This window comes from Ixodes scapularis, unplaced genomic scaffold, assembly GCF_016920785.2.
Source record: "Ixodes scapularis isolate PalLabHiFi unplaced genomic scaffold, ASM1692078v2 PGA_scaffold2__306_contigs__length_199485367, whole genome shotgun sequence".
Lineage (NCBI taxonomy): Eukaryota > Metazoa > Arthropoda > Arachnida > Ixodida > Ixodidae > Ixodes > Ixodes scapularis.
The window spans coordinates 166,156,302-166,168,748 of record NW_024609857.1 but is presented as its reverse complement, the minus strand read 5'-3'; the positions used below and the strand labels follow the sequence as shown (position 1 = coordinate 166,168,748).

General features: G+C 46.9%; 1 protein-coding gene across 1 annotated transcript; it reads right to left on the bottom strand.

Annotated features, from left to right (window-relative positions):
* Positions 1-11,208: 11,208 nt before the first annotated feature.
* Positions 11,209-12,069, bottom strand: LOC115323559 (sulfotransferase ssu-1-like). Its single transcript, XM_029983946.4, has one exon. It carries the CDS (start codon positions 12,067-12,069, stop codon positions 11,209-11,211), a length of 861 nt encoding a protein of 286 aa, XP_029839806.2.
* Positions 12,070-12,447: the final 378 nt, after the last annotated feature.

Sequence of the window (12,447 nt, the reverse complement as noted above, 5' to 3'; positions counted from 1 at the left end):
ACGACGAGGAAGAAGCGAGCTCGAGCGACCGACGCGAGCCAGCGAGCCAGCCGAACGCTGCCGTCTGCCGATACCGGAATCACCCTGATTGTAAATAGTTGTTCTATATGTACTAAAGGTTTATTCGTAACGGCTGCGAGTACTCCATGGTCTTAGAAACACAACAAAGTGGCGACGAGGAATCAACCTAGACCTGATCTACCAGGGCAAGAATCGACCGAACCAGGTACTGTGCATCATGGACGACCTATCGCGTTCGATTGGACCTTATGAGGAAGGAACAAGCTGGGACGAGTACGAGGAACGCCTTCAAGAGTATTTCGAGTTGCAAAAAGAAAACATCAAGACCAATCGGATGAAAGTTTCTGTTTTGATCACTGCCATCGGACAGAAAACTTACTCCAGACTTCGGGATCTTTCGTCTCCTGAGCAACCGAGCAAGAGGACTTATGAAGAGCTCGTACAACTCCTAAGTCGATTCTACTCGCCTAAGCGGTTAGTGATAGCCGAGCGCTTCAAATTTGGAAAGCGGGATCAAAGATCAGGTGAACCTTCAACCACGTATTTGGCAGAACTAAGACGGCTGGCGGAGACCTGTCAATTTGGAGACAAACTCGAGGAGCAACTGCGCGACCGATTTGTTTGTGGTCTCAATCACACGATGGCCCAGAAGCAGTGCCTGACAATTGGAAATCTGACTCTGACACGAGCTGTGGAATTAGTAGCGGGATTGGAAGCGGCTGAGGATCAAATGAAAATTCTCAAGGATGCGCGCGCCACCGCTGAAGACGAGGTGAAACAACTAGCAAGTACAAGCGCTGCCTGCTGGCGTTGTCTCAAAACCAACCACACTCCTCAAGATTGCCGCTACAAGGGCTACGACTGTGACGCATGTGGACAAAAGGGTCACCTGCGGAAAGCCTGCAAAAACAGGAGCGGTGCAACAGTTGAAAAAGGAAGAGAGAGCGGACGAATATTTAGTCCTGCGAACAAACGCGGAAATACTGACTGTACCACCCCTCAAGAAAAGCGTCTTTATTAATGAAGTGACTCTGGAGATGGAGGTGGACACCGGAGCTACGGTGACAGTGATTCCAAAGCGGCTGCAAGGAAAACTGAAGATTCGCACGCTGGAGCCTTTCAGGACCAAGCTTCGCACTTGCTCAGGACAAAGCTTGAACGTCTGTGGTACTGCGGATGTCCAGGTCACAAGCAATCAGAAGACCTGGACGCTGCCACTAGTCGTGATTAATGCAGAGGTGCCACCACTGTTGGGAAGAAATTGGATACAAGTCCTGGACGAGACATGGATGCCAGCACTCCAGGTGAATACTGTGAAAGATGCGCATTGCTTAGAAGGCATCCTGGCCGAGTGTCAAGAACTTTTCAAAGAGGAACTAGGGTGCTTCAAAGGAGTTGAAGTCAATCTGCAGCTGAAGCCAGACGCCCAACCAAAGTTCATGAAAAGCCGGAAAGTTCCCTATGCACTCCAGCATCTGATCGAAACACAGTTAGATGACATGGTAAAAAGAGACGTCATCGAGCCAATAAACTACAGTGAATGGGCAACGCCTACAGTCAACATTCCAAAAGGAGAAAAAGAGGTCCGGATCTGTGGCGACTACAAGCTCACGGTAAATCCACAACTTGAAGTGGACCAGTACACTCTGCCAACAGCCAGTGACTTGTTCACGACTTTGAACGGTGGGCAGAAGTTCACTAAGTTGGATTTAAGACACGCCTACGAGCAACTGGTGTTGAATGAGAAGTCTCGCCAGTACGTCACCATACACACGCATAAGGGACTCTACAGATACAAGCGTCTACCTTATGGGATCGCCTCCGCCCCTGCTATCTTCCAGAAACAAATGGAGATACTATTGGGAGGGATTCCAGGTGTCTGCGTGTTCCTGGACGACGTTTTGGTAACCGCAGAGGACGATACAACGCACTTAGAGAGACTGCACGAAGTACTAACGCGCATGAAGGATCGTGGACTTCGGCTAGCGAAAAAGAAGTGCCTGTTCATGAAAGACAAGGTGGACTACCTGGGACATACAGTTAGCGGTTCTGGAATAAGCACAATGAGGAAAAAGGTCCAGGCTGTACAGGAAGCACCGGTTCCCAAGAATGTGAGCGAGCTACGATCGTTCTTGGGACTTGTAAACTACTACGGACGTTTCGTGCCCAAGTTGTCTACGATTCTAAAGCCGCTCACGCTTCTGCTGCATGAAGACATGCCGTGGAACTGGTCACCAGAGTGCGACAGGAGATTCCAGGAACTCAAGGGAATCTTGAGCAGAGCCCCAGTGTTGGCTCACTATGATCCAGAGCTACCACTGATTTTGTCTTGCGACGCTTCCCCAGTAGGAGTTGGAGCCGTGTTAGCGCACGTGTATCCGGACAAGACAGAGCGTCCTATTGCTTATGCATCAAGGACACTTGCTCGAGCAGAGGAAAATTATGCTCAACTGGAGAGGGAAGCTCTAGCGATCGTCTTTGGAGTGAAGAGATTTCATGACTACATATATGGACGTAACTTCATCTTGGTAACCGACAACAAGCCGTTGGCAACCATCCTTGGACCCAAGAAAGGCATTCCAACAATAGCAGCTGCAAGATTGCAACGTTGGGCAATGCTTTTGTCAGCATACCAATATACAATGGTCTGCAAGAAATCAGAAGACAATCTCAACGCCGATGCCCTATCTCGCCTGCCAATTGATGGACAAGAAGAAAAGGTGAACGACTATGCCACAAGTTTTTACATGGGACAGCTAGACCTGTGTCCAGTAGACACGAAGACCTTGCAGGAGGCAGGAGAGAAAGACCAACTGTACACCAAGGCACTGAAATTCACTCAAACCGGATGGCCTGAGAACGTAAGTCCAGATATGGAAGTATACTTCAAGAGGAAGTTGGAACTTACGGTGGAGGAAGAATGCTTATTGTGGGGCCGAAGAGTTGTTATTCCAGAGGCATGCCGAGAAAGAGTACTGCACGAGCTTCATGCGGTACATGACGGCATTGTGCGCATGAAGAGTCTGGCAAGACTGCATGCTTGGTGGCCCAACATAGACAATGACATTGTCAGAACAGTCGAAGAGTGTTCTCTGTGTCAGAAGTTTCGGAACCAACCAGTTCAAGAGTATTTCCACTGGCCGACACCCGAACAACCCTGGGAAAGACTGCATATTGATTTTGCTGGCCCGTTCCTAGGGGAAAGGTTTCTAGTTGTCACCGACGCCTTTTCTAAGTGGCTAGAAGTGGAAATAATGTCGAGCACGATTGCGGAGAAGTCGTGGAAGTTTTGCGGAAGTTGTTCGCACTGCATGGACTACCGCGAACTATTGTCTCGGACAATGGACCACCCTTTCATTCTGAGGTTTTCGAAGAATTTTTGAGGGGAAATGGAATCCAACACAAGTTTTGTGCTCCGTTTCATCCCGCAACGAATGGTGCAGCCGAACGAGCAGTACAAGTGCTCAAGCAAGGACTGCGGAAACAGACCGAAGGGTCATTACAAACGAAGCTTTCCCGAGTTCTGATGGCTTATCGTTGCACACCACACACATCCACTGGTTTCGCACCATCAGAACTGTTGTTCAAGCGGAGATTTAGAACGAGATTGGATCTACTTCACCCAGAGAAGTTATCGGAGTTTCAAGCTCAGAAAGAACCGAAAAGGAAGTTTGAAGAGGGAGACGGGGTTTTGGTGCGAGACTACCGAAAGGCAAAGAGAAGTTGGATTCCAGGCACGATTTTGAAGTGTCTTGGGAGAGCGCACTACAAGGTCAAGGTGCCCAACGGAGTTTGGAAACGACACGTCAACCAACTTCTTCGCCGACCAAGCCAAGTTGCAGGCACCGGGGAATCCGAGTCAGATACTCTGTTCAATCCCGAACCGGAGGAAAGTACATCAGCGGAACGTGGGAAACCAGATTTAAAGGCAACTGTCCCTTCTCCGGGTGCCCGAACAACGTCTGAAAGCGCGGAACGCCGATACCCCTCGAGAGCACGCAAGCCGGTGTCTCGGTACGGACTGTGATTAGTCTGAGGGAGTGTTGTGTCCAGAAGTAGACACACGGAACGACGAGGAAGAAGCGAGCTCGAGCGACCGACGCGAGCCAGCGAGCCAGCCGAACGCTGCCGTCTGCCGATACCGGAATCACCCTGATTGTAAATAGTTGTTCTAAATGTACTAAAGGTTTATTCGTAACGGCTGCGAGTACTCCATGGTCTTAGAAACACAACAAAAATGTTGGAAATGTCGCCGTATGAGTGGTGTTTTGCGGTTCTTAGCATCTTGTTAAAAGCTTCTGCTACCTTATTTTCTGAAATTCAAATTTCAGTTCAGCATCTCTTTAAAGTAGTGCAAGCCAGTATGACCATTTTCTGATCAAATCAAGTAAAAGTTATGTCAGCACATATTGTTTAATTTCTCTGGTTTACCAGAGAAAATTATTCCTGTGCGTAGAAGCAGCGTTTTGCAAATATGCTGCAAATGAAACCAGCACACACGAAATGTGACTTCAATGCCTGCGACCAACAAAATTCTAAGGAAATTTTGCATGTGACCTCTCATATCCAACAATTTTTTAGGTAGTTGGTATGACTGCTTTTATCTTGTTGAAGCTGCTCATGCTGTTTGTAGCATTATCTGAAATACTTTTATAAAAATGTTTGCCCTATATATTGTCACGAATGGCAATTGATGAGGCGATAATAAATGAAGAAACAAAACGTTTAATGGGGCGAACTTGTCCCCAAAAATAAAAAGGGAACAGAAGAAAGCAGAGCGCCGCGGGCGTCGAAGTCGACGTGACAGCAGAGTCGAACGCTCAGGCGAAAACTGACTCCGGTTCAGTCAGTCAGTCAGAGTATTGGGAGGAGGAAATCAGCGCTATTAGATAGCGCGGCGTTGCAGTTTGGTCGCCGCTCCCGCGCTCCATTTTACTTTGAGGGGACCTGTACATGCGTGAGCTTCTGGAGTAATCGGCGTAGAATGTTCGAGGCTTAGAACATTCGCACCTCGAACACGCAACAAGATACCCGAAACTACCGGAAAATTAAATTGCAGGAATAACAAAAGATAGATCGCTCCCAGGAATCGAACCCTGGCTTTTCGCGTGGGAGGGAGGCGCGATAACCATTAGGCCACGCGCGCGCTGCCTCCTTGGTCAGTTGCGCGCGCGGCCATATCTCATAACGAAATTCAACCAAAAGTCATGTCAGATGAGCTGGTATATGTTCATAGTAGATGCCAGCGACAATTGGAACTAATAGCCCTACCGAAAAAAACCAGTTTAAGGTGGATTATGGAACAGGAAAATCTGACTGGATTTCTAGCTTGAAACCTGAAATCCAGTTTGTAGACAATGGTCTGCAAACTGGAATTCAGGTTTCTAGAAAGAAATCCAGTTAGATTTTCCTCTTCCATAATCCACCTTAAACTGGCTTTTTAGCTAGGGAGTCGATCTGATTATTTGGATTCTTGAGATCTCCATCATTATACAAAGTTTGGCCGCTTCATAGAAACTTACAGTGCAAAGAAACAAACAAACACACCGAGTGAGACACAAATAAACAAGGAGAGTGCTGCCCTTGCTCACTTGTGTCTCACTCTGTCTCAGGCACGTAGCCAGGGGGGGGGGGGGGGGGGCATAGGGCCCGCCCCTCAGAAAAAAAAATTGTTCATTTTGCCGGGACCTCCTCTCCCCCCCCTCCCCCCGAAACAAAATTCTGGCTTCGTGCCTGCTCTGTCTATCATTCCCTTTGCGCTCTAAGTTCGTACAACGCATAACCAACTCGCCCAAGCTTCCATCCTATCAACAATTGGTGGCTTTACAAAAGAGATCATTGCTGCATGCAGGCTATGCTTAACACGACCAGAAATGTCGCAAGGATGTCATGAAGACAAAAGTTTAGCCTTTTCTATGATTTTGCACTTGAAATGTGTAAGGTGTTTTTTGAGGAAAATACATCTTTTCTTTCTCCAAAAATAAACTACACATTACTGTGAGCTCATATATTGTCAAAAGGTAGCACTAGTGGTTGGACCTAAATGTGAATGTTTTAGAGCTTAGCATTATCCTACTCATAAGTTCAAAGCTACTTTCAGGGATTTTCAGTGAGAAAATAGGTCAGTTTCTGGCATTAGACGCTATTTATCTCCATGTACTTGTGGCTCTGTTGGCCATAAATGTCTGATAAAAAATTAAAGAAATATTACTTACATCATCTTGTTCCGACCACTGGTATTACCTTTCGATAGAGTTTGAGCTCGCCACAATACCTACGTTATCTTTGTCGCCAGAAAAAGTAACTTACTTTCCTCGCATGCTCTCAGTACTACCTCGGGTGCTTCGTGCTTACGATTGTCATTTAAAAATGTTTAAGTGGGTGTGAAAAGGCAGCAAAAATGTAGCCAGCATCATGATCATGTGCAGTCTCTCTGAAAAAATTTTTCCTTGTGATATTTTATTATGTATTTTGATGTTCTATTCACTTCGTAGTGAATCGCTTTCTCTATGGTATGCACAGTTGCATATCTTTGTTCTTGGTATATTCCCCATTGTACATCACGCTGTTTTCTTTGGAAACATTTGTTGTGATATTTTTTTTTAATGTCATAATGAGTGCCTTTTCTTGTGATTTACATAACTGAGGATGTTTTTTTTTTACCTTCTCTTAGTCTATCATATGGACCATCATATTCCCTATGATACACTACGTCACTTACCTTTGTTTTTTTTAAATATTCAGTTAGGTATTTAACATACTAGTCATTTTGTAGTCTTTTGCCCGATGTGCTAAGCTGTACGTTCAACTTCCCAAATAAAACATTACAAATACAGCTTCTATCATTGTCGAGCAGATTTTACTTTAAAGCGCATTTTTCTCAAAATGGAAAATAATCTGCTGATTAGATATCCTTTGTTAAACATGATGGGAAAAACAGATTCTAGTATTACAATTACAAAGAGGAACACACATTACGGGACGAAAGCTGACTTACAACTGTGGTGTACTGTTGACACACCTACGATCAGTCATGAGTGGCACGAGATAGTTGCACAGTTCGCACTACACCGTTGGCGAGCACTTTCGTTTGTGTTTCGTCTGCTTGATAAGATATATTTCCGTTTATCCTTTCCGTGTACTATTAAAACTACAGTTCAGTCAGCTTCATCCTCTTGTGTGTTTCACTTATTCATTGTCATATTTAAAGCAGTTTTTCCCCTTCATGTTTACTTCATACCAACTGGCCCAATTTACCATGTAGTAAATAACAGAAGGTACAGTACCTTACTCTTTATATTTTTTTATGTTTCACTAAACATAATTGTCCTTTATGCTTATAGCCCTAGCCGGTTGTCTCTTGACACAGTTTCATATGGACACTGGTTTGCACTGTAACTCATTTGACGAAGTGCCCACGTTAAAGCGCTCTCCAAAAGTAAGGCCATCGTCAACATCTTTACTATAGTGTTTGGGAGGAGGCTGAGCGGGCTGCTGGCTGTTTAGTTAGTATTACATCTCGTTTCAGTAGCAATTGCAAAGCTGATATCTTGCTTACATATAGTTAAATATTAATGTGAACTTTGGTGGTGACAAAGAAATCCTGCAACCCCATGCCTGGAAGAAAACCAGTTACATATTATGAATGCATCATGAAATTTTTTGTCTATACTTGCGACTTTCTTTGTGGGCCAGCATTATCAGGGAAACGAGAATGCTGAACCTTGTGATGCAAGCAAGATTGTGTGCAGTGCTGTGATTAGCATCCATTGATGGCAAGCAAAAGTTTTTGTGTTGTGATCACTGTGAAAGTCCATGGAAGGGTGTGCGGTGATGTGTATGCCTTCATTTTTCGGCAACTGCGGTCATTGAAACGATGACGGCTGGTGAAGTTGCACAAAGGGAATAGCCATCAAACAAGAAATGTGTGATTCTAGTGGGCCTGCAATAGTACTGCCTTTACTTAAATACTGCCCCCCTCCAAGATCCTACAGAATTATATGACCGTGCCAGTGGCGTCTACATGCCCATGTCATTTATTACGTACAACACCAACAAGTTCCTGTAATGTCAGCCCTTTTTTTTTTCTCTTTTTATCATTCACATTTTAAGATGTCTGGTTATTGCACTATCGCGAAAAGAGTTAACACGGGAACGGGAGTTTTTTTCCGAGGAGCGCTTACCTGGTGACTTGCAATGTAACTAGAGCTGATGTGGGCCAGTCCACCTGGAGCGTACGGGGAAGGCGGGGGGGGGGGGGGGGCAGCGGGGCAGCCGGTCATCTCAAGTGAAACGCCGCTGTCATCTCTCTGCGTGCTAGCGTAGTTTGGGGGATAGAAAGAGCTGATTCCGCAAAAAAAAAAAAAAAAAAAGAAACAGCATCGCTGAGCAGAACATTGTTTCTTTTCACAGCGTTCAACGGCGTTCCTCATTTTTTTTTCGCGCGGCAGTTTATTTTATTTGGTCGGCCCCAGCGGACTTACAGGCCACCCCAGTCCACCCACCGTTGAGAGTGTGTGGCGTAATCTTGAGCTCCGCGTGTCACTCCTAATAGCCGATTCACAAGACGAACCGAATCGCGATTTTCGTCCGCGGACCGTGTACCACGTGACTGGCACGTCATCCATTCGTGCGATCCGCGCCTCGTCCGCGGACGCGCGTACTGATAAAGTCGAGCGCCTATTCCACTCGCGGACGTTTGGCGGGAGATTGACTTGGAAAGCATTTAGTCTGGCAATGGTACTTGATTTTCTTGGTTCTTTGCTTCTAGGCATTCACAACAAAAATGGCGCATCGTTGTGTTTTGTCCGTTCGTTGGTTCATTTTGTCGCGCGATTCTTGGTTCGACGCGTGAAAGAAACTCCAGAAACTTTGTCCGGCTGACGCGACGCAGGTTCCGGTGCTCCTGCGGGTCCGTTTCAAGAAGCTCCTGTCAAAACTCATCTAGCACGCCGCGATAATTCTTGCACGTCCAATCAGGATTTCACCGAGCAAGACCTCTCTTGTGGATGCGGTATGCTTGAGTGTTGTGCACGAGCGCAGAGTGCGTGAAGGCATCTCCAAACGCCCCTCCGCGAGCCCAGAACTTCGTCGCGTCTACGCCGAAGCTTTCTCGAGCAGGACCGTGCCTTGTCACTGTCATACTTTGGGTTAGTAAAGTTAGTGGCGCTTCGCGCGAAGCCTGTCCCGTTGTCTTGTCTCGGTCGGTACTTAACAGCGGCGTAGGATTCTTTATCGCCGTAGGAAACGTCAAGTTCTCTCTTGGACAACGGTGCCACGGTGCGATGTTGGAGTTTCGCGGCACTGTAGGGTGGCGAACAGGTTCGGTCCATCCTCGCTGGCGTCTGTTCGTGGTCTCCCTCGTGTGGATGCGCTTGGGAAACGAACGAACCGCGGACATGTCGTCACGTGATCAATCCGTCCGCGGATTAGTCCATCGCGCGAATCGGCCTTAACGGGTAGGTCAGGTGATATTTCCCCGGCTCTGGGGGCCCGCAGCTTCCGCTGCTCTCTGACTCGGCGTTTCGCTTGCGTTCACGCCCCCCCCCCCCCCCCCCCCCGTGCCTTTGCACGTCAGCTGTTTCGCAAGTCACCAGCCATGCGCTCCCCAGAAAAAAAAAGCAAGCTCCTGTGATGATGTTAACTCTTTTCAGGATAGTACATATACTGCTCGAGAGATACCAGCTGAATGCTTTTCTCAGCATACCTATGCCGCACATAACTGGCAGGAGCACGGTGGTGCAGGGCTCATTGCCTTAATTATTATTGCATGGCTCAATTACTTTGTTCCTGTTGGCGATCCATTGTGCAATGATGCTTCATTGCGTGTTGGGTTGTGCTCACGGGCTCCTTCTGTTTTGCTGACAAGTTAATAGATATGGCGGTTCATAAACATAACCAGAGCCCACAGGTCTACGAGCCTCCACCACTAGCAACTGGAAAATATATAGGCGATATTGCATTCAACTTGCTTTTGCAAAACCATGACAAAACATGCTTTTCTTGACAATTTTGTTAATGTATTGGAGCACGCGTTCGATACCAAACGATCGTTTAATCGTGAGCCGGTGCTCACCCGGCGATCGGCACTGGGGCCCTACGTGGGTCTTGGATTTCGCGCGATGCCCTTAGCCGTTACGGGCGAGAGACCGTCGCGTTTGGTCGCGCCTTAGCAGAATCACGTCACAGCACCCGCCAAAGCCAGTCGCTCGCACTCGTAGTCACTGCAGTTTGTCCATGACCGCGTTGAAATAATTGTGCCCTGACGAAAGCGTGAGCGTAGTTCTGTGTGGCGAGCGAAACTTGTGCGATAGCATTTGCGATACTATCGCATTCTTCTCCGCGCAACGATTTCCACAGCGGCAGCGGGCTGCGGTGATCTAATCAACCGCCGGGTCCCGGAGGACATTCATCATACCGGCATGCCGGAGCCGAGGGGCTCTGGTAGAGTGTAGCGCGGCGGAGCCGCTAGAACCTACCGAAACCAGGCAGTACCGCCTGGATACCAGTGGCTCTGCAGCATTACTGGAACCAGTCTGTTCCGCCTGTACCGGAAATTGGGGCACCAGTTTTTATCCCTTCTGGAACTGCGTGGTTTTAGGCTGGATACAAACTGGTGCCCCAATTTTAGATCCAGGCGAAACTGGCATTTTTCATTCCGGCCTGAATCTGGCATTTTCGTTTGAGAAAGTTCTGATAGTTTACGCGCATTGGAACGCACATATGAATGCACCCTAGGTTTAAAATTAAGCCATAGCTCGTCCACTCCAATGAAGGGGTTCCTAGCAACGTCCTGAAATGTATCGTAGTTAAAGCCTTGAGCTTCCCAACCCAAAATATTTATTTCATTCATCTCAATGAATGTATACATGAAATTTCAGTTGAGTTACAGCCACTGAGAAATTAAAAATGTACGGCTTGACTTATTATCATCACCCTTCCTGATTCTCCCTTCGGCTTTTGTATTGGGGCAAACTCACTGGCGATAATGCTACAAGAAGATGGCCGAGACTCGAAAAAGAAAACAGCAAACATAAAAACGCGGGGTGTTACGTTTATGATTGAAGTTTTGCTTTCGGCTCTCTCCGACTATATAGTCGAAAACAGCAAAGACAATGATAAACAAGACAGAAATCGATCTTATCAGTAACAGTGGAACGAAGTAATTATGGTTTATTATCTAGCACATTAAACAGACACAGTCATCTCAGCAGCTTCTTTCCGGTCTAGAAGCCAGTCCACATTATCCCATAGCCTTGGCACAGAAGTACCCTCCATTTCTTTGAAGAACCTTTGCTCCAGCCGCCTGGACTGTTCTTCTGAAAAGTGATTCCTCCAGTCTCCAACGACGCCTTTCCTCACGAATTGCGCATCCCAATCCTTCGTCATCTTTGTCACACTCGTACTGTCAATTACAGCTGCCATTTTTGCTTCGTCTTCCGCAAGCGCCTTAGCGAGTTCGTCATCGACGAAACCAGCGATCTTGAGCACCGATTCCTTTATGTCAGCATGAATCGACTCGTACGTTAGGAACAGCACGTTAGGCTCGTCTTTCTTGGCGTACCAAGACAAAAGGTTCTCATAGTGGCTGCCAAAGTCCGTGAAGCCCTCAATGAAAAGCTCAAAATACTCGTCAAATGTTCCATCTTGAAAGCCGTAAGCACGCAATTTTTTCGTGTGATGGTAATAAGACACGCAGCAGTCTTTAGGGTTCCTAGCGAGGTAGATGTACTTTGTGGACGGCGAGAAGGGCGTCAAGTGAAAGGGCAGATGAGTAAAAATGACTCGCGGTCTCTCGGCGTTGAAGATGCCGTCCAGACCGTGCGTCTCGAGAAAGCTCCAGCCCGCACTGACACCCCTGACGACTCGGAAGCATGCTCTGACGATTTCTAATATCCAGTGAGTGCCGGCTTTGGGGACGGTGACCAATACGATGTCGGTCTCCTCCGGTTGGTAGCGTAGACCACTCCGATAGACCTCTTCGGAGAAATATCCAGGCAAGCGAAAGCCATCAATGATCTGGGAGGTGGGTCGGTCTCTCTCTTTCATTCTCTGGAAACGAAAGCAGAGGGCGTTAAACTGTCAGTCATAGACTCGTCTTGGAAGAGCACATTAAAGGCCTTCATCAAAGGCCTTCAGGCCCCCTCTAAAAGATTGGCGAATGAGCTCGCGATCTCGGGCCCATCGGTCTGCACTGATTCGTCTAACCTTAAAAGTAGTTCGTTTTGAAGGTCTTCAAAGGAACCATAAAATTACTTTTTTTTTTTTTTACCTTTGCCAAACGTCCTTTATATTACACCTTCGATGTTCACTGAATGTCAATCAGGCATCCGTTTTCTTTTCAGTTTATTAACTTATACGCGAAGAAATAATTAAATATCATGTTTTTATTCCTTTCCAACTCCCCCCAAAAACGAGCCGCGGCGT